The sequence below is a fragment of the Cervus canadensis genome, chromosome 1 (assembly GCF_019320065.1).
Source record: "Cervus canadensis isolate Bull #8, Minnesota chromosome 1, ASM1932006v1, whole genome shotgun sequence".
In the NCBI taxonomy this organism is placed as follows: Eukaryota; Metazoa; Chordata; class Mammalia; order Artiodactyla; family Cervidae; genus Cervus; species Cervus canadensis.
The window spans coordinates 34,170,731-34,198,396 of record NC_057386.1 but is presented as its reverse complement, the minus strand read 5'-3'; the positions used below and the strand labels follow the sequence as shown (position 1 = coordinate 34,198,396).

Below are 27,666 nucleotides of genomic sequence, written 5' to 3'. Positions count from 1 at the left end.
TTTGGGTCAACCTTGATAAGAAAGAACCTAGACTTTTGCAAATGGACAGACCTGGGTTGAAGGTCTTTCCTGGGCTGTGCAGAGCTGATTCTTGATGTAACCACCCAGAACCTTGATGTTCTTACCTGTAAAATGGAGACAATAATCTTTCAAATAAGTGAAGATAAGGTGAGATAAGAGTACCGGTTTGGGGTCCTGATTCCCAGAATGGGGATACTCCCTCAGTTCAGTTCAGTTCAGTCACTCATTCGTGTCGGACTCTTTGCGACCCCATGGACTGCAGCACACCAGGCCTCCCAGTCCATCACCAACTCCCGGAGTTTACTCAAACTCATGTCCATTGAGTCAGTGATGTCATTCAGCCATCTCGTCCTCTGTCGTCCCCTTCTCCTCCCGCCTTCAATCTTTCCCAGCATCAGGGTCTCAGAAGTCAGTCCTTTGCATCAGGTGGCCAAAGTATTGGCCACCTACTTTAGGATACTCCCTAGTGGGATTTGTCACTTCTGTGGTGAGCTGACAATTGTGTGTGTCCCCTCCCAGTGCCAAATCCAGTGACTCTTGTCAGTTACTTCAAATTGGCCCCGGTGAGGATATTTATGTCATGGAAATAAGCAAACACTACAAATTTCAGGAATCTTTTTTGTCTCTCCTGTTGTTAAACATTTACCAGACCTCCCAGGGTATTGTCATTATGGTTGAAAGTAATCAGAACTTTTTCACCCCGGGCAGACACAATGCATACCAGTTTGGCTATTTTTACTGACGTGACCACTCAGTCAGAACAGTCAATTCCACAGAATGGTTGGCTGGCTTCCCCACCCACGGCCCCCATTTCGGGGGCAGTGGTGTTGTGGGGAAGATGATTCAGTCCAGTGGTCAGTTGGACCCACTTCTTGATGCAGTGTATCACACACCCTCAGAAACAGGAGCAAAAGCTGGGTCAGCGCACCAGGGCCCCCCGGGGGCTTATGAGAGCTGTCTTCCTTGGGGGACAGCCTTTATATTAATACATGTGAACTGGTTTCTAACCCACGTCTGTCTCTGAGTCTGGGGGGTTGTCAGATTCCCTTAGGTTTTCTGGAGTTCCAGGGTGCTCAGGGCAGGCTTGTCTGTGGGGAAACCCCCCCAACCCTGGGCCCCGACCTCTCCACCACAGGATGGTCCACTGGTGGGCCTTGCGGGAACACAGGAGCAGCAAGAAGAATCTGACTCCTAGAAGAGGAATTGGTTGCTAGGTGATGATGTCTGGGCCTCTCCCTGGTGGGCTGAGCGTAAAGGGGAAGTGTGGTCAGGCTGGCACTCACAGCTCGGGCTGGGTAGAAGGCCTGTGGGCGAGGGACTGCCTCTCCCCAGCTGTGCTGAGCCACGGCCTTCAGAGCACTGATGGCCCCTCAGCCGCTCACATCTGGACCTCCTGCAACTCAGGTAAGCATCTGGGCCCTGTCAAGGCAGGTGACCGTCAGGGCTGGGCCGGGGGATTGTAGCCTGGGACCTGGGGACCACTGGTGGGGCTGGAGAAAAACTGGCCTTGAAGAAACCACCCTGCTGGTGTCTGGCTGGATGACCTCAAGGTCATCTCCAGCTCCTGGGGCCTCTTCGTGTGTGTGGTGGGGTCATGAAGAGGCCTGCTTCTCAGGCTGGATTGATGCAATGCCTGGGAGTGAGACACTGTGTACTGTGAGGAGGTTGTAGTCATTCTCTGGATTCTGATGGTGAGTTTGGGTACCTGACCCGTGCGAGGACCCTCAGTGGGTCTGTGCTGGAGGGAGGGTGGGGATCGAGGCACTGACTCTGTGAACTTGGGCTCCCCCCCACGAAGCCCTGGGATGAGCACCAACAGTCCTGGTGTCTTTGTCACTGTATCTCTAGCATTCAGGGACTTCTCTTTTAGAGGACCTCTCTTTTAGAGGCCTCAGGGTCAAGACCTCCATTGAGCCATCTACTCTCGCCCTCTGGAAAAAATTACTGCGGTGGGGGCCTGGGTTCAGCTTTGTCGTTTTCACTTCCACCTTCTCATGCGTCAGTTGTCCCTCCTGTCACTCCCTTTCCTGGTCCCTCTGCATGTGTGGACCTCTGGGGAAGCATCAGAAGTGGGGATTGTTGAGCCTGCAGATGACAAGGGCTGGGAGCTTCTTTTTAATAATTTTTTTAGCACCTCTTTCTTTTTCTCTTTCTGAAAATTAGAAGACTGCAAAGCAATAGGGGAAACAATGACCCTTGATCCCACCACCTCACAACAATCACGTAAAGAAGGTGATGCTGTCTTGCCTTCCAGTCATTTTTTCTTAGGCGTAGCTGTTTCAGAAAGTTACCTATGTTTTATTTTGATGTAATTACATTCTACACATAGAAATACAGATGTCACTGCTGTCTTCAGGGCACCAGCATCCCTGATCTCTTCCATCTACTCAACATGAGGCTGGCACTGCTGCCAGAGAGCCCCTGGGTGACAGGTTTAAGTCTCCCTTACATTCTCAGAGCCAAACGAATAGGGAAAAGTAAGCAACAGCAAGGGGCTTCCCTGGTGGCTAAGACGGTAAAGAATCTACCGGCAATGCAGGTGACCTGGGTTTGATCCCTGGGTCAGAAAGATCCCCTGGAGAAGGGAAAGGCAACCCACTCCAGTATTCTTGCCTGGAGAATTCCATGGACAGAGGAGCTTGGCGGGCTACAGTCCATGGGGTCCTGAACAGTTTGACGTGACTGAGTGACTAACACTTACTTACAAGCAAAGGCAAGTAGAAACTTGGTTGGACCCAAGGAAGGACTCGTGGGTTGTAGAAATCCTGGGGTAAACTCACTAAGAATCCTGAATGACCTGCAGCCCTGGAAGGCTCTGCTAACCCATCACCCCGAACTTCTCGAAGATACTAGAAAACTGACCTATTTGAGAGCAGGGAGCAGAAGCTCTTGTAAAACATGATGCCTAAAGTTTTGAAAATGTGTTTGCTTTTGGGTGGGAGGGAAAGAAAGAAGGATCCTACTCTCATGCACTGAACAATCTAAATTCACTTTTCTGTGCTTTCTCCCAGCCATTCTCCTATCACATCTTCAAGTAATGTTACAAGATGTGGCTATAGTCTAGATATAAGTCAGTATTCTGTTCCTTTCATTTTATGTGGTTTCTCAGTAGTTCATGATGCTTTCTTCCTAATGATTCCTTAATTACTGCATCCTATCCTATCAAGTCTCCAGTCTTCTTGCCTGGAGAATCCCATGGACAGAGAAGCCTGGCAGGCCCCAGTCCGTTGGGGTCACAAAGGGCCGGACACAACTGACTAACACACACACCCTATCAAGTAGCCCTTGTGTGATTTTCTTCCCCAAGAGACCCCCATTTGACTGCTGGGCTGCTCCCTGTTCATCTCTACGAAGGTGCACATGGTTGTCCTCGTAGGGTTTTACTTTGTTCAGATTATTTCTCAGGCTATATTTCGAGAAATGATATTGTAGAATTAAAGGGTGTGATAGTTTTTTAAATGTACTATTTTCTTTCCAAAATTTTATTTAAAATTAATGTGTACTATCACTGGCCCTGTGGGAGGGTCCATTTCACCACAGCTTTGCCATGATAGAATTTTATGGTTATCTTTCATTTTTGCTAGCAAGTAGATGCAGTTCCTAACTGTGGCCACAGGGGCAATAAACTATGACGGGTGAGTGTATATGAACAGTCAAGCCCTGTAATGAAATAAATCAGACAAGATTAATTTGAGAGCTGGTGTGATAAGCTGTAACACTGAGGGAAGTACATGTGAAAAAGGATATGTTTGGCTTGATTTCTCCTCTTTAGCTCTCTAGGACTTATATTTAACCTTTCACAGAAGTGGAAGGACAGAGAGAGGGACAAGAGAAACTGAACTCCTTTTAATACTCTGCTCTCACCCTTCCCCAGGCATGCTTGAGTTTTACTTTTTTAATTTATTTTGGCTGCACCATTACAGCATATGGGATCTTAGTTCCCTGACCGGGGGTCGAACCCACGCCCCCTGCTTTGGAAGCACGGAGTCTTAACCTCTGGACCTCCAGGGAAATCTCACATTTGGATTTCAGGTGGCCATCAACTATCTAGACAGCCATTTCTGGTGCTGACAACAGCGGGGCAGGGTCCAGTGGGAACTTGGCCTCACTAAGCCTGAGCAGTGACCGTCTGGGAACTAGAGATGAATTTGGGCAAGCACAGCTCATGCTCGCTGGCAGGTGTTGCCTCAGTATTATCTGGAGTCTCTCAGACACTTGAGATGCAGACGGAGAGCAGCTCAGACCCTCATTCCACACCCTGCAAAGTGCAAAGCTGTCCCTCAGATTTCTGTGGGTTCTGCAGGAGGCCAGCCCTGCTCTGAGCCCCTGAGGGTGAGCCTCTGTTCCACACTGCACAAACCCAGGGATGAAACAGTGTTACAGTTTGGGTGGGAGTAAATTAAAAAGGGGTGGGAAGCTGAAATTAGTTTTATTAATGGGTTTTACTTAACCCACTCTATCCAAAATACTATCATTTCAACATGTAACCGATATAAACATTTATTAATGAGATCTGTTATGTTCTTTCTGTACCAAGTCTTTGAAATCCAGCGTGTATTTCGCACTTGCAGCACATACCCAACTAGCCATCTAGCCAGTGCTCAGAGGAAGAGCCCCACGGGGCCAGTGGCTGCGGTCTTGGACAGGGCAGGCCTCTGGGAGAGGGATTTGTGTCCATAAAGGCAGAGAGTAAGGAACTGGACTCATATTCACATCTCCCCAACTTCCTGCTAAGCTATTTGCAAGTCCACCTCTTCCCACAAAGCCTTTTTCTGACTCTAACTTTCTGAAACTCTAATTCACCCCACCAACACACGCATTCCAACCACACCTCTTGGGACTCATGGCTATTTTAGGTCACTTATTTTTCACGAGAAAAACTCAAGTCTTTCAATACACAGGTCATGACCGTTAATACACTTTGAAATAAATTGAGAGGCTGACACTCAGGACTTCTTATGAAATAGGCTAGCGTAGATGAGAAACTGTGAGTTGGAGCACACCCCGTGTCCTGAAGACACTTTGTGAAACATTTTATTTATGTCAATATATGTGTAGCTGTCACATTGTAAATTGTACATCTAACTCGGAGGAACTTGGTTAAAGAAAAAAAAAAAAAGCAAATTCTTGAATAAAGTCACAGTCTCCAGAATTCCTGGTAATGGAGAGTGAATCTGTTTTCTGCCACTGACTCCCCGGAAACGCCTTTTGGGGAAGTGAGTCAGAGCTGGGCTGGTAGTTGCTTTTAGTGGCTCTCCCACCCTGACCCTACTCAGAACTGAGTGCCTTAGGCTACCGAGGACAGGACGGCGCCGCCAAGAGAGAGAAGCTGCCGCTCCACCCTCCACACCTGTCTGCCTGGCTTCTGCTTCCCAGCCAGCCGCTTGAAGTCCACGACCAGAGGCAGGGGGAGAGCAGGGAGCCTGCCCAAGCTCTTGTGTCCAGGTGAGGTGCTTTAGAACTAGAATGCCAGCACTTGAATTTCAGACTCTGGATCCAAACCGCCTACTGCATCATTAGAGGGGAAGCCTGCCCACGACAAGGAAAGGGGGAAGGAGGTGGGGCTGTCAGTCATTCATTCATTTATTCACAGATGCGTATGGCACTCCCACTGCATTCCAGGTGATGTTCTGGGCATTTAGAAAGAGTGGTAGAGGGAGCAGCAAGATTCTTGCTCTCCAAGAGCTTACAGCCAGTGTGGGAGATGATGAACAGCAAATAAACCATCAGACAGCTGTCACAGTAAGTGTAGGCAGGCTCAGTTGGAGAAAAAAAGATGCATTTTGAATATTGATCATAGCATGTTGCGGAGTGGGAGGCAGGGCTGTCTGCCTCTCACCCTGCCGCCCCCAGCACCTTGCCTGTCGACTCTTCCTAACTCAGAACAGGAGCTTTCTGGTCAGCTTCCTGCCCTCTCATCCCAGTCTGGCTTTGTTGAACAGCACAGCCCTCCCTCCATCCTTGTTCCCTTTTAAAAGCTGATTCTTCCATCTGAGCCCCGGAAGGTAGCTTTTGCTCTCTTTTCTCTGCCTATATTTCATTTTGTCCTTTTTCCTGACACTTTCACAGTTTATAAACACACTGAGTCCCTGTATTTTAAACAATCTTTCCTCGATCTCACTTTTCCCCCTTCTTGAAATTCAGGCTTCCCTTGCCTTCTGGGCTTTCATCAAGCTGACTGGCACTCTCTTTAAGCTGTTATCAGAGGAGTGACTGAGATGCAAAGTCTGTCTGAGGACAGGGTGATTGAGAAGAAGCGGGTCCATAGAGTGCAGGACACAGAGCTCTGGGGCGAGGAGCGTCTGTGAAGCTGGGAGGGGAGGACAAGCAGGGAGGACGATGGGCAGACAGCAGGTCTTCCCAGGTCACCTTAGCCCTGCAGGAACTTCACTCCGATGCCTATGACTATCCTCTAAGGACTTTGGATAAGGTTCTAGGATCCCCCTGCTCCTGCCAGCGCCCTGGGGAAGGAGTCCTGAGGCTCCATGAAGTCACTCACACCCTAGTGAAAATCAGTTCCTTTTCCTCAGTGTCTGGCACAATGAGGGTATGATACCCTCATTGAGGATATCAATGCCAGTGTCAGGCAAATGGGTATAAATGGAGGGGAAGTAGGGAGAGGAGGGAGCATAGAACTTTGCTCTGAAGAGAGTGACTTGTTGACGATGGAGCTCCATCAGCCCTGTGACAAGCAAACAGGAGAGGTCTTTGGGTTCAAGGGGTTTGTTTTAGTGCCGCCTTCTTCTTTTAGTGCTGTTTCTACCGCCTGTGAATGTTGCAAGGAACAAGCCTCCAGCCTCCTCACCTCCACAGCTCGGGGCTCTGCAGGCTGGCTGGATGTAGTGTTCCTCCCCGAGGCCTGAGAACCCACTGGAGTACGTGTTAACAATGCTGAGCCCCGAGTCCCACACCAGAGTTACACATCAGAATTGCGAGTAGAGTTGGGACACAGACTGTGGTATCTATCTGTATTTTAGTGCATTTCCCAAAGCTCTGGCTTGGTGATCACAATTAAGGGTCCTGGGCTTAGCTTCTGATTTTTTCCACTTATGACCTTGGGCAAGTTCACTGAGCTCGTCTAAACTTCTGTTCTCTTTTCTCTAAAAGGGGGTTATGATTATGACCGGCCGTACAGTGTGGTTGAACTCATGGTAAGGTAGCATATAATGTATGTTACTTTTCTAAGATGCATTTTCATATTGAGGTTCTTTTTATTTGGAACAAGTCACAACTCAAGGTGGAGGTCTTGCCAATATTGGAATTTCTTGACCGAGGGTTCTGCTTTCAGTTCTGTTATGACCAGAAGTATTTATCAACTTGGTGTAAATCTGACAGAGTAAAAACACCATCAACTTTGGCATCAGACCAGGCTTTGCTGCAATCTTAGACTAGTCAGCTACTAGCCATGCTGCCTTTAACAAATTGCCTAAACCCTCTGAGTTCTCTCTTTTTATCTGTAGAATGGGAGTAATAATAACACCTCCCAAACCAGGTTATAAGGATTAAGTGATAACATGTATGTCATTGGTTCTCAACATTGGCCTCCCAGTAGCATCATCTGGAGAACTTTACTGAAACAAAGTCCCAATGGTGAGGCCCCAGGTTGAGAATTTCCACTCTTCCTCAATTTCTTGCCCTGGGGTCTGACATACCAAGGTCCTCAATAGCTAATGACTAAAGGCAGCTCCCTTGTTCTTCTGACTCTTCTTTCTTCCATTTGTGGTGTCCACCAAATGCTCCGCCGGTTGACGGGAACTGAGGTCAGGCCCTGCGCTCCTCCTGGCAGCCCAGACCCCTAACCTGTATCTGTAGACTCAGCACCTCACCCTCCCCGGGCCCAGGACCTGCTGACCTATGGCTCAGCTTTGGATCAGCTTTGGGGCCACACTGAATCCTTCCCTCCTCTGGTCCATACTGCACCATGAGCCCCCACTCTGGCTCACAAGGCCCTCTCTTATCTCTGAGTCCAAGTCCAGCCTTGAGAAACTTCCAATGACCTCAGACTCTTGAGAACAAAAATGTCCCCTCCCATGTGGCAGTCCCCTCCCAGACACAGAGACCCACGTCTGTCCCAGCCTTATGGTGGGTTCTTGCTGCTTCCCTGGGCCAGCAACATCGAGCACTCTGTGGCGGACTTCTGGTCAGAGATGGCAGGATCATTGCTGACTTTTCCCCTTTGATTCCAGAGACATCAATAGAAGGCAAAAAAAAAAAAAAACCCGATTAAAAAAAATTTTTTTTTATAATGTATAAACCCATGAGACCACTTTCACTAGAGTCTCATCTTCCTGCAGTATGAGCATGAGGTAGTTTGTGTGGTGGTCTCACCCACCCTGAGGTGTCCACATCCCAACCCCTGGAACCTGTGGTTATGTCAGATTACAAGGCAAGGAAGAACTGTGGTCACAAGTGGAACTGAGGTTGCAAATCAGCTGACCTGGAGATGTGGTGATGAACCTGGATTATCCGGGTGAGCCCAATGTAACCACAGCATGCATGCGTGCTGAGTCATGTCCACCTCTTTGTGACCCCTCAGACTGTAGCCCGGCAGGCTCCTCTGTCCATAGGATTTTCCAGGCAAGAATACTGGAGCAAGTTGCCATTTCCTCCTCCAGGGGATCTTCCCGACCCTGGGATCAAACCCACATCTCCCGGATTGGCAGGCAGGTTCTTTACCGCTGTGCCACCAGGGAAGCCCATTGTAATCACAAGAGTCCTTATAAGGGGGAGAGGGAGGCAACAAGAGGAGGTGAGATGTGACTGGGGAAGGACTGTCAGAGAGATGCAAGGAGATGGAGGAAGGGGCTGTGAGCCAAGGAACACAAGCAACCTCCAGAAGCTGAAAGGAGCTCCAGTGGGGCCTTCGGAAGGGGCCAGCCCTGCCCAATGGCAACATGCTGGCTGTTGTGTTATCCAGAAACTTGGCTGGATGACATTTCTGTGTTGTTTTTAGACACGGCATCCACGGTGATTTGTTGGAGCGGCCACAGTGAACAGACGCGGTTTGTTTCTAACAACTCTACTGCCTGGGTTCCTGCCTTGTTCCAACAGGGAGAGGCCTCCCCCAGTGACATTTTGGTCCAACCCCAAAACTTGTATTACTTTTTTGATTACTAAGCAGACTCATTTCCGTTTTAAAAATTTAGTCATGCTCATTTAAAAACTTCCGTCTCATCTTTGACTCAAAGCTCCCTGCTTTGCCCAGCAAGGGGAGTAGAGAGTGGGGTGAGGGGTGAAGGCTGCCTCAGCTTCCTAAGCACCCTTCCCTGCCCTTATCCCCCCTGGTATGGGATTGAGGAGGAAAGACAGGGACAGACAATTCTCCACAGGAAGTCTCCCCTCGCTGGGTCACTGCTGCTGATCGAGTCTGTGGTGTTGGGTGGAGACTCACCCCTGGCCCTTGAGTCCCTTGGGGTCCCTTGAGAGACTGGGCTGCACCTTTGGGCTGGCTGCCAGCCTCCTCTCATGTAAACACCTCTTTACCTGATGCTTCAGTAGCTCTCAGGAAGCCTGCGCCCCATGACCTTATCTACTCCAGGCCTGACAACACAAGTGGGATTCAGTTTGCATACTTTCCAGAGCCTGAGCTGGACTGCACAGCCGTGACGCACTGCCCACCAGCTCTACTCCCTGCCGTCTCTCCCCAGGGCTCCTGTCCCCTCTCTCGGGGGTGGGGGGACACCCATTGGGATGTGGTTATTAATAGCCCCCTTCCTCAGCTGCATGCTCCCAAAAAGACCTGCTCATCTTGGTTCTGTCAAAAAGGCACCTGTCGGCAGTTCATGGGGGAAGAGCTATTTCTCCGATCTTAGGTTATGAGGCACTTGGTACTTTCATTCTCAAGCCCTGATCATTCATTCTGGGGAATGCCTTGGGCACCCACAGCACCATATGACTACCACAGCGAAGTTCCTTTTGAAGTCAAGTGAGATATCCTGACCTCCATCTGGCCTCTCCTTGCTGATTCTGAGGCATCCTGACACTGGAAGGCCCTGAGACACAGAGAGGAAGCGTTCCGCCCTCCCTCCTACCTGGGTGACCTGAGGGAGGTCACTACACCTCTGTCTCAGGCCCTGTCTAGAAAAGGGTGTGGTGGTGAGGGTGAAAGAAGGTGAGTGATGAGAAAGCTCTTGGTGCACTAAACATGCTCAAAACATCTGATGGGAAATCAAAGCCATTCAATTTGTGTGAACTGCAGAATATTTACCACTTAGCATAGTTCTGAAAAATGACCCATAGTTTCACTTTCTGACATCACCCTATTTCCTCTTTCTTTCCCAAGAATCTGATGAGAATAAAATCTCTTTGAACTTGAAATCTGAACAAAAGGAAGCTACACTAAATGGTTGATTGACTCTTATCAGTGTTATAAAAGTAAATGCAAAAGTTAAAAAAGATAAAAAAGCAAAGAATTCGGAGGGTTTACAGAGAACAGTCACAGCTGCCAGGCCTCATGCTTCCCTCCCAACACCCAGTCATGCTCTTCAGATGCAACAGCTTTTAACTCTGCCTGATGTGTGTCTCTATAGCTCTAAAGAGTATGTTTATGTTTCTCCTTGGAGAAATCCGTCAGGAGTAAAAGAAAAAGTCAAAGAGATAGAAAACATGAGGGGGAAGTTAGACTAAGAACTAGGAGACATTTAAGTAAGAGAAAAGAGACTGAGTGGCCATCAACAGAGAGATGGATGAAGAACGTGTGGAGGTATACATATATATTCACACACACATATATACAATGGAATATTACTCAACCATAAAGAATGAAATATTACCACTTACAGCAACACAGATGGACTTAGAGAAGAACACACGAAGTGAAATAAGTCAGACATAGAAAGACAAATACCATATGACATCACTTAGATGTGGAATTTTTAAAAATAATACAAATGAACTTGTTTACAAAACAGAAACAAACTCACAGAACTAGAAAACAAACTTATAATTACCAAAGGGGAAGGAGGAGAGGGATAAACTAGGAATATCAGATTAACAGATACATGCTACTATATACAAAGTATTTACTGTGTGTGTGTGTGTGTATATATATATATATAAAGGAGTTACTGTATAGCACAGAGAACATCTTGTAATAACCTATAACGGAAACAAATCTTTTCTCATCCAGACTAATTCAGTTTGCGTCTTTCTCCCTCTAATCATGCCTCACTCAAAGAGATCCATCAAGGTATTTTTCTAACCTCCACCTCAAAACACCAGTGAAAATGTTAGTCGCTTAGCTGTATCCGAGTCTTTGCAACCCCATGGTCTATAGCCTGCCAGGCTCCTCTATCTATGGAATTCTCCAGGCAAGAATACTGGAGTGGGTTGCCAGTCCCTTCTCCAGAGGATCGTCCCAACCCTGGAATTGAACCCAGGTCTACATTATAGGCAGATTCTTTACATCTAAGACACCAGAGAAGCACTCCCCCGCACCCCAAAAATAGCTCTCAAAATTCTATCCGCCCTGTTATGAATTGAGTCTAGTCCCTTTGACATAAAAATAACTGCTGTCAGTTACTGCTTTAAATGGCATTTCCCCTTCCTGCTGCATGTTTGACAGTGTAAAGAAAAGCAGTGATTATGTCTACAGTTTCTAGAGTAACTGATAAGTACATGTCTTACCTCTAATTTTCGTACATTCCCTGTAAGATAGTAGACAGCATCACTTGCATATTGCACGTGAGGACACTGAGGCTTGGAGAAAGTTAATCACTTGCCTGAGGTCTCCCAGCTGCAAATCAGCAGGGTTTGATTGTGAACAAACGCCTGCCTGGTCCTTAAGCAGATGTAGCTGCACAACGCGGTAGATAACTGCCTCCACCCTGCCAAGAAGACCTTCACTCATGTCTTATCCTCTCCCTCCATTCTTCTCAGGATCCCAAGGCCATGGATTGGTGGAAGGACAATTTCTGGATCATCTTGGCTGTGGCCATCATCTTTACCTCTGTGAGCCTGGGCACCATCCTGTTCTGTGTCTGTAGGTGTCTGTTTAGACAAGGTAATGACCCTCCCCCTTGGGCAGGTGGAGGGAGGGGATGGAAGAGGTGGTTGTCAGGGCACTGGGGCTTCTTTAGGGCACAAAGATTAGTTCTGGGCTTGCATGGGCTGAACTCTGGATTTAGCATCATGCACTCTGGGTCTGAGTCCTAGCTCTGCTACTAATATGTGTCTCTGGGCCTCAATTTCTCCCTCTGCGCAGTGAAGGGAGGGAGGTTACTTAATCTCCAAGAACTCTTCCAGCCTTCATGGTTTGGGTAAAAGCAGAATCAGTTTCAAGGCACGCTGTTCTCTAGTGCTATCTCTCTCCAATGTGGCTGCTGATCATAGCAACTTACCTCTGGAACTTGAGAGTACAAGTGCATGGAATGTCAAAAACTGTCTTGATTCCAAATGCATTGAGTTGTATACATGAAATACGTATAGCGTTTTGTATGTCAATCATTCTCCACAAAGTAGTTTTTAAAAATATCTTAGAACACCTCTGACTGTCTAATGGTTAAGACTCCACACTTCCAAAGCAGGGAGCATGGGTTTGATTCCTGGTCGGGAAACTAAGATCCCACATGACATGCAAGATGCCAAAAAAAAAAAAAAAAAAATTAAAAACTGAGTGTTTTTGAGCTATCTTAAAAAAAGTCCTAATTTGAGTTTTCCATCTCTCACCTTACCCCATAGTGTACCTTCACATTTTGAAGTGTGGTATAAAAAAAGTCTTCAGGCATGAAAAATGGACTTATTTCATGGTTGACCACCGTGACTGCCTATTCTAAGATCATACTCTGAATTTGGGGGTATTATATATAGAGGTTCTTAGCACACTTGGACATAAATAAGCAGCTTCTTGGAGGATTAATGTAAATTTAGACTATCTACAAGTGAGTTTCTACTTTAATACTCATCTCCAAAAACATGAAATTCTGGTTCAATAGAGAGTTTTCTTAAGATCCTACCCCTTACCTAATGACCTAGGCCTGGAGTATACCTGGGGATGGTAAATGTTCTGAGAAGTATGGCTGTCTTGCCCTGGGGCACCTAGGGGGCATCCCTCCATGATCAGGGTCCTGTCCTCCTGATGCATCTGGACATGGCCTCAGGGTCCTGCTGAACCAGTGCTGGAAGGTCAGGGCTGCTCAGGAATGAAAGCTTCTGTCATTCTTCTCAATCTCTCTTTAGAGATAAGAAAAGCAAGGTTCAAAGAGAGGCAAATCCTTGGTTTGGGTCTCCTAGGACTTGGTGGCAGAGTTTGAACCAAAAATCGGGTACACTGGGCTCCCCATTCAAAGTCCTTTCCCCTCCACCCCCTGATGGTAATTAGGTTTTTTAAATACAGAAAGTATATTCTAGCCACTATAGTCCTCTATCCACTTGCCTTTTTTAAGTATTTCATTTTTTAAATTTTGATTTGTTTCAATTTTGGTTGCACAGGCTTTTGCTAGCTGTGGTGTGCCAGTTTAGTTGCCTCGAAGCATGTGAGATCTTAGTTCCCTGACCAGGGATCAAACCATGTCCCCTGTATTGGAAGACAGATTCTTAACCACTGGACCACCAGGGAAGTCCCAAAACATTTTGCTTTTAGATATGGACAAAATATGACCCTGAACAAAAACTTATACTTATTCTCTTTTATCTTGACCCACTCCTATTAACAAGTAGGTTATAATTAATAATAACTTACATGTCCAGCATATCAGTTTACAAACTGCTATTCCCATTCTTCATCTCATTTTCTCCCATTAATGCTTTTGACTATTCACTCAACTAGTATTTCCAAGTGACAACTATATGCTAGGTAGACACAGTACCAGGCAATGAGGGAGCAGCCACAGCCCACAGTGGATTAGTCCCAGACTCTGAGGTCAGACGGTCTGGATGACATTCTGACTCTATCACTTATGAGCTCTGTGCCCCTAAGTCTGTTTTGTCTGGATGGTTCTTCTTCTGACTATCCTGAACCTGCCCATTCTCTGATCTCTTCTAAACGCTAAAGATCACAATTTTGGACAATTCCTAAATGAATATGCTTGTTTTTTTTTTCCTTAGGCAAGAAACTGGAAATTTCCAAGTCCTTGAAACAAAAGCCGAGAGATGAAGAAATGATGTATGAGTAAGTGGGGGGAATCCTGCTTTTTAATTTTGAGAACCGCCTGTCCACTTCCATTCTTGTGCCTGCACTACTGAGCTGGCTGGCGTGTGCATGCTCAGTCACTTAGTCGTGGCCAGCTCCTTGCGACCCTGTGGACTGTAGCCCACCAGGCTCCGCTGCCCATGGGATTTTTCCAGGCAAGAATACTGGAGTGGGTTGCCATTCCTTCTCCAGGGGATGTTCCTGACCCAAGGATCCAACCCACATCTCCTGCTTGGCTGGCAGATTCTTTACCACTGAGTCACCTGGGAAGCCCCTGAAACTTCTTACCAAAGTATAAAATAAATACAGAAAAATGCATATGGTAAGAGTACAATGCAATGAATTTCCACAAACTAAACAGACCCAGTAGCTGGCACCCAGATCAAGAAACAAAATTACCAACATCTCAATCCCATAGATGCCCTTTCAGCCTTTAAACCCTAAGGATAATCACTGTTTGAAATAGCATAGGCTCATTTTTCCTTGTCTTTATACTTCATATACATGGAATTATATAGTATGTGTTATTCACTGTTTAACCTCTTCCTCTCAGCATTTTTTTGTGAGAGTCATTGTGTGTAGTTGTAGACTGTTCATTCTTACTACCATAGAGTGTTCCACTATGGAACTGAACCATGACGAAACTTATCCATTCTGCTACTTACGGGCATTTGGGTAGCATCCAGTTTGCCACTGTTATGAACAGTGCTGTTATAAACATTCTAGTAACATATCTTTTCATCAGCAGGCTATATACCCAATGTTGCTGTCACATGGTCGGTGCATGCTTAGCATTAGGAGTACACCTGTTTTTTTTGTTTGTTTGTTTGTTTGTTTGGCTATGCTGGGTCCTCATTGCTTCAAGGGCTTTTCTCTAGTTGCAGTGAGCGGGGGCTACTCTTCATTGAGGTGTGAGGGCTTCTCGTTGCTGTGGTTTCTCTTGTTGCAGAGCACAGGCTCTAGAGCTTTAATAGCTGCAGCATACGGGTTGCAGAGTTGTGGCTCCCCAGGCTCCAGGGCACAGGCTCAGTAGTTGTGGCTCACGGGCTTAGTTGCTCCACAGTATGTTGACTTCCTAGATCAGGGGTCGAACCCGTGATTCTTTATCACTGAGCCACCTGGGAGTTTTGCACATCCATTTTGCACATCAAAATACACCTGGTGCTTACCTCCCCCTCCTGATCCAGCTGAGGTAAACACAGGAAGATGAGCTCTGTGGTTTAAGTTAGAATGCTTCTGCTCCACACCCTCAAATCCAAATGATCCCTGGGCTAAAGAAATGGTTTCTTTAGAATGTCAGTTACAGTTACAATGGGATGCAAGACCTAGAAAAGAAAGGAGATGCTTTCAGTCTTTAGGGACCAAGATTTGAATGTTCAACTCTGTCCATTTCCCTTGACATTTTCTCTTAAATGGCAGGCATGATCAAAACCAAACACTGACTCCTATTCCTTCTCTCTTCCAGGAATGTTACGGAACAATTCTCAGTTCAACTACCCCCTCTGCCCCCCAGGGATATGCTCTCCCCAGAAGTTGCCTGTGAGTATATTTTGCTGATAACAGTCTCATTCAGGGTAGAATAATAAATTTGTCTTGGCGTCTTAGTCAGCTTGTGCTCAGTCGCTCAGTTGTGTCCAGCTCTTTGCAACCCCACAGACTGTAGCCCGCCAGGCTCCTCTGTCCATGGGATTCTCCAAGCAAGAATACTGGAGTGGATTGCCATTTCCTCCTCCAGGGGATCTTCCTGACCCAGGGATTGAACCCACCTCTCCTGTGCCTCCTGCATTAGCAGGCAGATTCTTTACCACTAAGCCACTTGGGAAGCAGTCAGCTTGGGTTGCCCATAAAACAGTAGCACAGACAATGTGGCTTAAATGACGGTAAATTTCTCACAGTTCTGGAGGCTAAAAGTCCAAGATCAAGGTGCCAGGCCAATCTGGTGTCTGTTGAGAATACTTCTAGTTTGCAGATGGCTGCCTTCTCACTGGGTCCTCACATGGAGGAGAGAGAGCTCTCTGGTGTCTCTTAGAAGGGCACTAATCCTACTGGATCAGGGCCCTGCCCTTCTGACCTTGTTTAACTTTAATTACTTATTTGGAGACCCCATCTCTGAATATAACTGCACTGCTGGTTAGAGTTTCACCATATGGACTTTGTGCGGACACAAACTTTCAGTCTATTATACTGGAATTTGCAGATGGCAGCAGCCTGTTTCAAGGAGATGAATTAAGTTTAAGGTGGGGGGGTGTGGAAGTACAAAATAAGTACCAATGTTTCTAATATTCAATGTATAAATTCATATTAAAATTCCAGCTTGCAGCATGGGTATAAAGATACACTGGGCTTCTCACACTTCGTATCAGAAAATCTCTGCCTGGTTCCCTTGACTGGAATATTCTTCCTTAAGCTCTACATACTGCTGACTTTACTTCACCCTTTGGGTGTCAGCTCAAATGTTACCTCCTCTGAGAGTTCATTCCTGACCATCCTTCTAATTCTCCTTTTGAAGCTTATGGCTATTATCCTAAGTGAGCTTATTTAATTATCCTTCATTTGTCCATTATCTGTCTCCTCCATTATAAGACAAACTCTAGAAAATAGGCACCTTTCTTGTCTTGTTCACTGTTGTTTACCCACCATTAAGAACAGTGCCTAGAGGGACTTCCCTGGAGGTCCATGGTAAGACTCCACACTCCCAGTGCAGGGGGCCTGGGTTTGATCCCTGGTCGGGGAACTAGATCCCACGTGCCATACAACTAAAGAGTTTGCATGCCACAACTAAGACCCTGGACAACCAAATAAATAAATATTAAAATAAACAAATAAACAAATATTTTAAAAAATAGTGTCTAGAGCTTAGTAGATAGTGGATGCAAATATTTTAATTGAACAGATAAGTAGTAATATTAGCTAGCATTTATTGAGCAGGCACTGTGTGTCAGGTCCCATGCTAGACACTTTATAGGTACTGTCTCCTTTAATCCTCTCAGCAACTATATGCAGCAGGTATATTATTATGCCCCTCTGACAGAGGAAGACATTGAAGCACAGAGAAGTTAAGCGAGTTACTCATGGTCACATAGCTAGTGACTGCTGAATCCTGAAGATGAGCTTGGATCTGGCTGCAGAACTTATTCAAATTCTCTTAGGAAAAGATGTGATTGTGGGGAGGCAGTTCCAGGCCCCATCAAGGGGGAGCTGAGATTTTCCTCCCACTTTAGTCCACGTGCTATGTGCCCATCTTCTGCTAATTCTACCTTTTGAAGACACCACTGCCCCCTTCCTTCTTAGCAGAGGGGTGACGGACGTGAGCAGTTATAGATAGTTCTGGAATGCAGTGTTCAGTCGTTGTGAGGGATGTGCCTAAAAGGAGATGTTGTTTGTATCGCTTCCTTATGAGAATTAGAACCTGTAGGCACAGCACTACTCATTCCACCACCAGCGCTGGTCAGTTTCTTGTCTGAACTTCTGTCTCATGGCCCCCACTGCAGTGCAGTCAGGCAAAGCAACAAGGGAGTCAAGATGACTGATGTTTGTCACTTACTCACTGGGGTGAGTCTGAGACTGTGTCGTGGCTGGACCTCAGTTTCCTCTGTGAAATGGGGATCTGGTCCACCAATATGTGGGAGGATCACTGAAACCCATGAAAATCATGTAGAACCACTTGGTCAAAAATACATAAACACACGCTAGCTTTGCATCTGATACCTTTTTGTGTATTCCAGCCCCACAGGAAACCCCAAGTCGGCCCACACCAGCTGCATACTCTTCGGTACATAAAGTTAGAAATAAGAAGACAATCACCGTCCCAAGCTATATTGAGCCTGAGGAAGACTATGATGATGTTGATGTCCCTGACAATACAGAAAGCCATCATCTTGAAACAAAGGTTTCTTCCTTTTGGCAAGCAGAAGACGGTTCACAGAGCTTATTTTAAAAACAATCAAGAATGGTTGAAGTTCAATAAATGCCCAGGTCCAAAAGCCAGTGGTAACATTATGGAGCTCTACAAGATAAACACTTTCTGAATCAGATGGAGAAGCATCAGTGATCAGATAACTGCAGCCAGAGGAAAGCTGCCTGTGCTCAGCTCTGAGAATGGAGAGGAGTCAGGGCTTGGGCTTCTGCTGAGCGAGGTTCCATGCGGAGGCCCACTGGACCCTGCAAAGCCCTCCCCTCTGCCCTCCGCCCTGAGAAACCACTCAGTTCCCGGCATTCTTCCCCTGTTTGTGTGGTTCTAAGTGATCTTAAATCTTGGTGTTTGATTGTACGAGCCTCCCAGGCTCCCGTCCCCTGCACAGCCCCCACCCACTCCACCCGCCTCACACATTGAGGGGCTGTGGGTGGTAGTCACAGCTAAGCACTCTTGCACGCAAGTCACACATCACGCCTTGTGCATTCTTCAAGGGTGGGGGTGTGCTTCTTGTTCTTGTAAACCCTCCCCACCTACACAACCCCAAGCCCCAGGGCTTCTCTATGACATCAGCCAAACTAACCACAGAGATCCAAGTTCCCAGACAGAGTTTTTTCACTGCTTCCCGACTGCATTGTAAAAATCAGCAAAGAACAGAAGTCACCTTCTGGACCACAGGACAGACGTTACCCATAGGGGTGTCAATTTGGCAATATGTGTACTGGAGGAAAGAAGATTTTCCCAGGAAAAATCATAGGGAACAGGAAAGAAAGGGGCAAGTCAGTGGCAGATTCAAGATGAGAGTTCAAGGGTCTTTAATACCCTCCTCCGATATTTTCATTACTGCTTCCCCCCTTGTGTAGCATTCAAGACAAACAGCATCATATCCTCCCTGCCAGATTCCTGTCCCTGAGTGACTGGGAGGCAGAAACTCCAGTTCAATATGCTACTCCTAATGATACACCCGGGGAGCGGGCTGCTGTCCAGTTATACGAGTGTCCTAGTGGGGTCGCCAAGGCCTGAGTCAGCTTTGTAGGCTTCTCGATTCCTTTGTAGGCTCAAAGATTCCTTCAAGTTGATCTGCTGACACCTGAGGACTTGACACTGTCTAGCCAGACTCACAGGATGTTGACTTCTAAGCAATCCCTGAGAAATCCAGCTAAAAGGCTTGCAGGGCGAGCAGCATGAACTGGTGGAAAGGCCCAGGAGTGACACCTGGACTGAGCTCATCCTTGAGAGATGGAAAGCGTGTAACTGTCATCCCCTTCAACCACTTAACCACTGCTGGACCAGTGAGGACATGTGCTTCCTCCCAGGTTCTCTCCTTCTAGACTCCATAGAAACTTCCAACTCCTTGTAACACCTCCTTGTTTTAGACCAGTGGTTCTCTAACTATGGCCTTACGGAATTCTGGTTCTGTGAGCCAGAGAGGACTCACTTCTTAAATCCTAGAAAAAACCCACGTGCTCTAGAGCCCGCACACAACAACTACTAAAGCCCGTACCCCTAGAGCTTTTATTCCACAAGAGAAGCCACCTCAATGAGAAGCCCAAGCACTGCAATAGAGAGTAGCCCCTGATTGCCGCAACTAGAGGAAGGCTGCACAAAGCAACAAAGACCCAGCGCAGCCATAAATTAATTAATTATATTTTTGAATTATAGGAGAAAAATGGCTAAAGGATAGAAGTATTTACCAAGCATGCTTTCCCTTTTAAATTTTCCACAAACCATCCACATCTACACCAAAAGTTAAAAAGCAAATACCAGACATGTGTAAACTCCTCCTTGGTTTCTGGGCCACCACCATCTCCTGGTTCTCCTCCTGCCTGACTGGCCTGTCTCCATCTTTGCAAGAACACCTTCTGAAATATCTCTTCAATGCCAATCTTTCTCAGGGTCCTGTCCCTGCATCTCCCTCCAAACACTCATGAGTGACCTCATGGGATCTCACTGCTCCCTGCAACTGGCCCTAATGAAACACTTCTTGCTCTGCATTGTAATTGCCTAGTTAATTCTTTATCCTCCTTCCTAACTCAGGACTCTTTGGGGTGGAAGCCTTCTGACTCACCACTATATTCCCAGTGTCCAGCTCAAACCCTTGCATGTATTAGGCACTTAATAAATATTTATTGAATGTTGATCATTAATGGAAAATCTACCAGTGTGACAAAAACAAATCATTTTCCTCTGGGCCTGTGTAACTTGGCTGAGATTTTATACAGGGCACCTGTAATAAAACCATGTTTTCTACCAATAAAGTTGTTCCCAGTTTGGATGATATAGTTAGTACATCAAAATTTCACAGAACATTTTTATGTATTCTAGCCCCACAGGAAACCCCAAGTCAGCCACCAGCGTCACACTCATAGATAAAGTCAGAAATAAGAAGACAGTTTCCATTCTGAACAACAGTGATGATGTTAAAATCCCTACAAATATGGAAAACTATCCTTTGGAAACAATTCCTGTTCTACCACCTTGGCTGATTTGAGAACTGGTGACTTACCCATGCCCCAAATCAGTGAATTTAGTTTTCTTTAAAATAGTTAACAGTCTGATCTTCTTTGTGATACAGACAAGATTGTTCCCTGGAAATGCTCTGGTTTACTAGCAACAAATTTTACAAATCATGTGCATCAGTTAGTATGCTTTAGGCTGCAAGGAACAGACTACCCAATGAAAGGTAACTTCAGTTCAGTTCAGTTCAATCTCTCAGTCGTGTCCGACTCTTTGCGACCCCATGAATCACAGCACGCCAGGCCTCCCTGTCCATCACCAACTCCCAGAGTTTACCCAAACTCATGTCCATCGAGTCGGTGATGCCATCCAGCCATCTCATCCTCTGTTGTCCCCTTCTCCTCCTGCCCCCAATCCTTCCCAGCATCCGGGTCTTTTCTAATGAGTCAACTCTTCGCATGAGGTGGCCAGAGTATTGGAGTTTCAGCTTCAGCATCAGTCCTTCCAATGAACACCCAGGACTGATCTCCTTTAGGATGGACTGGTCGGATCTCCTTGCAGTCCAAGGGACTCTCAAGAGTCTTCTCCAACACCACAGTTCAAAAGCATCCATTCTTCAGCACTCAGCTTTCTTCACAGTCCAATTCTCACATCCATACATGACCACTGGAAAAACCATAGCCTTGACTAGACGGACCTTTGTTGGCAAAGTACTTAAACAGTAAGAAATTTATGACTCCACAAACCAAGGCATCTTGGTAAGCACTCACTCCAGAATTTATCAGATTTAAGACTCAGAGGTATAAGCTGACTTTTCTTAGATTCTCTTAGCTTTCCCCTCATGGCAGCTATTTTGCCACCATGAGGAGAAAGCTAAGAGAATTTTCCCATGAAAGGAAAGCTAACAATCACATCCTCTTATGACAATAAACCTAGGAAGGAAAGGGGGCATTTTCTCCCCTAGAACTTTCCATTAATTAGGAAAATCTTCCCCAGAAGCTTCCAGCAACTTTTCCTAAAGTCTTGTTGGTCTGGATTGGTTCATATGCCTAGCTATAGGAAAGGCCTATTTTCAGCCTTTCTGGCTGGAAGTGGGCTTCCCATCAAGAAGAATGAAAGGAATATCTGCTAAATAGATAATCTACCATCACTTCACTTTTATATATACCACTGTTCATTATTTGCTGGTTTTCAATTAAAACCTCAGAGTTGGTAGGGTGTTCAGGGTAAGGTGTCATGTCCAGATTCTACCATTCACCCTTCTTTTCTTACAGGGTTTTGATCAATTAAAAATTGACAAAGAATTGCCATCAAATGAGGATAATAACAAAAATAGCATCACTAACAGGGGCCCAAAGTGACTGAGTACTACTTTATGTTATGTTCTAAGGAATCACCGTGCAGTGTAATGACAACCTTGAACAGGCAGGCCTAGTGGGACAGTTATCAGAGAAGGGCTTCATCTTCCTCCTTCCACCTCCTTGGCTTTGCTGTTCTTTGAAAACCACTCTGATGGGCTCATTCTTCCCTGCCCTCAGATAAAATCTGAAGGTAATGGACTTTTCTGTTTACTCTATGGTAATAAAAAGTCCGCCAGGTGTGGTTTACACAGGTGTATGCATTTCTCAAAACTCAGTGAATACACACTTCAGATTTTTGCATTTCAACCTAAGTAAATTTTACCTCAAAAGAAAAACTGGGACTTCCCTGATGGTCCAGTGGTTAAGAATCTGGCTGCCAATGCAGGGGACATGGGTTTGATCCCTAGTTGGGGAAGATTCCATATATTGCAGGGAAACCAAACCCATGTGCCACAACTACTAAAGCCCGAGTGCCCTAGAGCCTGCACTTTGCAATGAGAAGCCACCGCAATGAGAAGTCACCACAATGAGAAGCCTGTGCACTGCAACTAGAGAGTAGCCCCTGCTCGACACAACTAGAGAAAGCCTGCACGCAGCAATTAGGACCCAGTGCAACCAAAAATAAATAAATAAAAAATTTTTTTAAAAAAAGAAAAACTGTAAACAAATATTGAACTCTATAATGATATGTACACTGAAGTAGTTAGGGGAGGCACACTAGTGTTTGCAATTTATGTTGAAATAATTCCAAAGGCCAGAGGCCACTTTAGGCCAGAGAGAGGGTTGGAGCCATTTCTATTTTTTTGCCACGACATGTGGCATGTGCGATCTTAGTTCTCTGACCAGGGATGGAACCCATGCCCCCTGCAATAGAAGCCTGAAGAACCACTGGACTGCCAGGGAATTCCCTCTCATCTCTCCCTTTTGAGATAAAATAACTTCATCCCTATTCTCAGCAAATCTCTTAGAGTCAGTTCAGTCAAGTTAGTCCCTCTCTTCTCCTCCTCCTCCATGGAAATTAAGAGAAAGAGGATGACTCCCTTCTGACTAAGGATGACCTTTTCCCAACCTTGCTGTGTGGCCAATGGACTGAGATCAGAGCAATTTCCTGGGGGTCAGTCCAGCTCTGCCTCCCTGGTAGGTGTTCTTCACCTCCCCAATATGTACTCCACTCTTTCCAGAAAAAGCTCCTGATTTTCCCATTGGATCCACTTATTTTTCCTCTCTCTGTTGGTGCAGTTTGTGTAGAGTCTCATCCCTAACATAGGCTAGAGCATGAGACCCAGTCTGGGCAATCAGAGGCTCTTATTCCCTTGGCCCCAGTGACTGATTGGTTGATGCATTGAGTACCAAGGCAGGTGTCCTCTCTCACTGGATCTGAAGCTGAGGGGATATAAGTTCTCAAGAGAGAACCCATCATGAAGGATGCTGAGCTAAGAAGAGAGTCCAAATGTTAATGGCATTGTTTGAGCTCCTGTAAGCAGCCATGCTTGAAACCTGGCATACCCTCTGGAGTTTTTAGTTACTTGAGCCAATATTCTTTAAAAGTCTTTGACTCTGCCAATTAAGGCTTATCCTCATCATTGCTGCCTAATCTAGGTCTTGCCATCATTCATCTGGCTTAATGCAAAAGCCTCCTGACTAGTCTCTCCTCCCCCAATGCATCTCCCACTTGCTGTCAGAGTAAACTTTCTAAAACACAAATATGATTAGATCATGGCTCTGCTTAAAACCCCTCCATGGTGCCCTCATGCCTACAATTAAAATCTACACTCCTTTGTACACCATGTAATGCCCTGATAACTGGTCCCTACCTGCTTCATTTCAGCACTTCCTATCCTCCCACCATGCATCCTGACCACAGGAAACTGCTTGCAGCACTCCCAAAGGAATGAAATGGTGCTAAGGCTTTGCATAGTCTCCTCCTTCTGCTGGGAACACCCCTTCCCCCTTCTCCACCGGATAAACTGTGACTCATTCCTCAGCACCCAGCTGGGGTGTTGCTTTTTCCGAGAGGGCTTTACTCACCCTCCCCCAATATTTCTCTCATACTTATCATAATGCATAACTATCTCCATCTCATGGTTACACATCTCTTTCCCATCAGATATTGGGCTCCTTGAAGGTTTGGATTATGTTAGAGTGACTCTAAATTCATTTTTGCCCAGGAGAATTTTGGCTTTAATGCCTTGGCATAATTATTAACAGCACTCTGTTTAACTCTCAAAAGTGTCCAGGTTTGGATGATAAACCATATATTCAGCCTACTTATTCATGATGGCTGCCCTCAACAGAGTGTTAAAAAAAATTTCTTTCAAATGAATGCATGAATGTGCGACCCTCCCTAGGTCTCATTTTCTTCTATCAGAAAAATGGCTGAACTAGACGAATTCTAAGTTTTTTACTGCTTGACGTGATTCAGATAAAGTCAGTAATCCTAAAAGCCAAAACCAGCAGGTTTAGTTTATCTTCCCTTCAAAAGGACCCACCTTATAGAACTGCACCTTCAAACATATTCACACATGGATCAACAACTCTACAGACCATTGCCTGCTGGGAGTCTGGCAACTGACACAATATAGACTGAAGACTGAAGTCTTCTCACCTGAAGACACAGTTCCCTCAGGTAGCCCCACTAGTAGCCGGATAATTTCCTTTGCTGTTGTTCAGTTGCTCAGTTGTATCCAACTCTTTGCAACCCCATGGACTTCAGCATGCCAGGCTTCCCTGTCCTTCACCATCTCCTGGAGCTTGCTCAAACTTATGTCCATCAAGTCAGTGATGGACTGACTTCGTCTAGTTCAGCCATTTTTCTGATAGAAGAAAATGAGACCTAGGGAGGGTCGCACATTCATGCATTAATTTGAAAGAGATTTTTTTAACACTCTGTTGAGGGCAGACATCAACAGTTCATCAAGCCATCCAACCATCTTGGCCTCTGAAATCCCCTTCTCCTCCTGCCTTCAATCTTTTCCAGCATCAGGGTCTTTACTAATGAGTCAGCTCTTCACATCAGGTCTTTCCAATGAATATTCAGGACTGATTTCCTTTAGGATTGACTGGTTTGATCTCCTTGCTGTCCAAGGGACTCTTAAGAGTCTTCTCCAACATCACAGTTCAAAAGCATCAATTCTTTGGCACTCAGCCTTCTTTATGGTCCAACTCTCACATCCACACATGATTACTGGAAAAACCATAGCTTTGACTAGACAGACCTTTATCAGCAATATCCCTGCTTTTTAACAAGCTCTCTAGGTTGGTCATAGCTTTTCTTCCAAGGAGCAAGTGTTTGTTAATTTCATGGCTGCAGTCACCATCTGTAGTGATTTTGAAGCCCAAGAAAAGGATAATCTCCTAACAACAGACAAAAAAACCAGTTTCCATTGGTTCTTGTGATGTGCTTTGCATCAACAGTGTTATGATTGCTCAGACATGTCTCCTGAATTGTAGGCATCAGTTTCTAACCTAGCCCAACCACCTTCTCTGCATTGTCACGGCCACATAGCAGAATGAAATCCCACCTAGATTAACTCTTGGTTGCTGAAAACCCTCCACCATAAATAGACAGGTAACAGCTGACTGTGGTCACATTGCATTTTACTACTACAGTAGAGTGTGCAAAGTGCTCCCTCGTAGCTAAGTTGGTAAAGAATCTGCCTGCAATGCAGGAGACCAGGGTTTGATTCCAGGGGTGGGAAGATCCCCTGAGGAAGGAAATGGCAACTCACTCCAGTATTCTTGCCTGGAGAATCCCATGGACAGAGGAGCCTGGCGGGCTACAGTCCATGGGGTTGCAAAGAGTCAGACACGACTTAGCAACTAAACCACCATGAGAATGTGCAAATCACTATCTGAAAAACCACTGTAAGAAACAGCCAATTAATATTGCTGCATCTTGGTCCTCCAACTGTAAAAGTTTATATATTTACTCACATCTCATTGCCAAAATTTAATGCAAAGTATTAAATCAACTAGACTTGCAAAATTTAAATATTCCACAATCAAACAAGCTTAAAATTGAAGCTGAATTACTTAAAATAAACTTTCACAAAGTGACCTATGAACTAACAGGTTCTGAATTATTACTTTTCTAATATTAGATGCCTCAGCATTTTTTTTAAACAAATTGAGGGTCAGTGGAACATGGCTTAGGTTTTAACCAAAATAGCAGAAGGTAGAATTTAAGAAAAATGAAATTCCCCTGATGATTAAAAAAAAAGTTGATTTGCATAACTTGTACACATCTACCTCCCATGAGGCACCAAACAAAAATAAATCTGATACATTTAATGTTTACACTCTACAGTGCTATTCTCAGTGGCCAGGAAAAACTTCTTCCTCTAAAGTACTCTAAAAATAAAAGTACCCTGAATTTCTCACAGTTGTTTAGAAAAGATATTCAATATTTCATATATCAAATCTCTATTTTATCATTAACCTACTTTAATAACAATTCTATAATTCTTTACAGTTTCAAATTTACCTGAAAACAAAAACAACTGTATACAGATTTTTTTTAAATGTGAGCTTTAGCCACTATGGAGAACAGTTTGGTAACATCTAGATAGTGGTAAAGAATCTGCTTGCCAGTGCAGGAGACACAGGAGATGTAGGTTTGATCCCTGGTTGGAAAGATCCCCTGGAGTAGGAAATGGCAACCCGCTCCAGTACTTTTGCCTGGAAAATTCCACGGACAGAGGAGCCTGGTGGGCTACAGTCCTTGGGGTCACAAAGAGTCAGACACTATTAAGCAACTGAACACACACACATAGCAAAACTGAATATGACCCAGCAACCCTACTGCAGAATACATACCCTACAACGGTGACTTTTGAAATTTTTGGCACCAGATCTCCATCATACTCTTCAAAATGACTGAGGACACCAAAGAGATTTCGTTTATGCAGAAGATACCTATTGATATTTACCTTATGGAAAGTAAAAGTGAGAAAGACTTAAGATATTGATTTATTCATTTAAAATAATGACTCATTCATATTAATGTAAATAAAATTTAGTTAAAATAATCACATTTTCCCAAGCCAAAAAATAAAAATTAGTGAGAAGTTTTTGGCGTTGTAATATTTTTGTGAATCTCTTTGTCGAGCTTATTAAAAAATATCCAGATCCTTATATCTTATTTGTGTTGTAAATCAACATCATGTAGCTTCTGGAAGGCTCCACTGTACATTCATGAGAGAGAAAGGGCAAATAACATCTTTATATTATTTATAAAGATAGTTTTGTTCTCATGACTCAGATCACACTTTGAGAATCACTGCCCAAGAGAAGCTCAAGAACATATATAAAAATGTTCTTTCTAGATTTTTTTGTTATGATAAGAAAATGGAACTTACATATCTGTCCCTCTGCAGGGGACTACAAAGGGTGTGTGTGTGTGTGTATGTGTGTGTGTATGCACTCAGTTGTGTTTGACTCTTTGTGACCCATGGACTGTAGCCCGAGAGGCTTCTCTGGCCATGGAATTTTCCAGGCAAGAATACCAGAATGGACTGCCATTTCTTTTTCCAGGAGATTTTCCCAACCCAGACACCCAACCCATGGCTCGTGCATCTCCTATATTGGCAAGGGGATTCTTGGCTGTACTATTGCTGCTTTGCTCACCCCTCGTATTTTCAGTGACCAACATGGTGGGTGCTCAGTAAGTAATTGTGGAAGGACAGAAAAAAGAGACAGAGAAAGTCCGCATGTCGTCTGCACCCTCTATAGTGAAAGCGCCTGAGTCCTAATCATTGGACTAACAGGGAATTCTATGCAACTTGCTT

General features: G+C 45.2%; 1 protein-coding gene and 1 long non-coding RNA gene across 4 annotated transcripts; one reads left to right on the top strand and one right to left on the bottom strand.

Annotated features, from left to right (window-relative positions):
* Window positions 1–1,112: 1,112 nt before the first annotated feature.
* Window positions 1,113–20,320, top strand: LOC122446631 (SLP adaptor and CSK interacting membrane protein). 3 transcript variants are annotated; one of them, XM_043477090.1, is made up of 5 exons: window positions 1,113–1,235; window positions 11,899–12,022; window positions 14,065–14,128; window positions 15,615–15,688; window positions 17,875–20,320. In XM_043477090.1, exons 2-5 carry the CDS (start codon window positions 11,911–11,913, stop codon window positions 18,084–18,086), a joined length of 462 nt encoding a protein of 153 aa, XP_043333025.1. In that variant the 5' UTR covers window positions 1,113–1,235; window positions 11,899–11,910; the 3' UTR covers window positions 18,087–20,320. The 3 variants fall into 3 exon arrangements, with proteins under 3 accessions (XP_043333025.1, XP_043333010.1, XP_043333017.1); XM_043477075.1 differs by lacking the exon at window positions 1,113–1,235 and adding an exon at window positions 1,281–1,425; XM_043477082.1 differs by lacking the exon at window positions 1,113–1,235 and adding an exon at window positions 5,235–5,466.
* On the bottom strand, window positions 5,992–26,799 carry LOC122446654. The gene is made up of 3 exons (XR_006270955.1): window positions 26,696–26,799; window positions 15,319–15,474; window positions 5,992–8,195 (listed from the first exon to the last, which is right to left on the bottom strand). It is a non-coding gene; the product is annotated as an uncharacterized LOC122446654 (long non-coding RNA).
* Window positions 26,800–27,666: the final 867 nt, after the last annotated feature.

Coding starts and splice junctions, on each gene's coding strand:
- LOC122446631 (XM_043477075.1), top strand. CDS start 1,384: ATGGCCCCTCAGCCGCTCACATCTGGACCTCCTGCAACTCAG. Junction 12,023..14,064: donor TAGGTGTCTGTTTAGACAAG/GTAATGACCCTC, acceptor TTTTTTCCTTAG/GCAAGAAACTGGAAATTTCC. Junction 15,689..17,874: donor GCTCTCCCCAGAAGTTGCCT/GTGAGTATATTT, acceptor TGTGTATTCCAG/CCCCACAGGAAACCCCAAGT.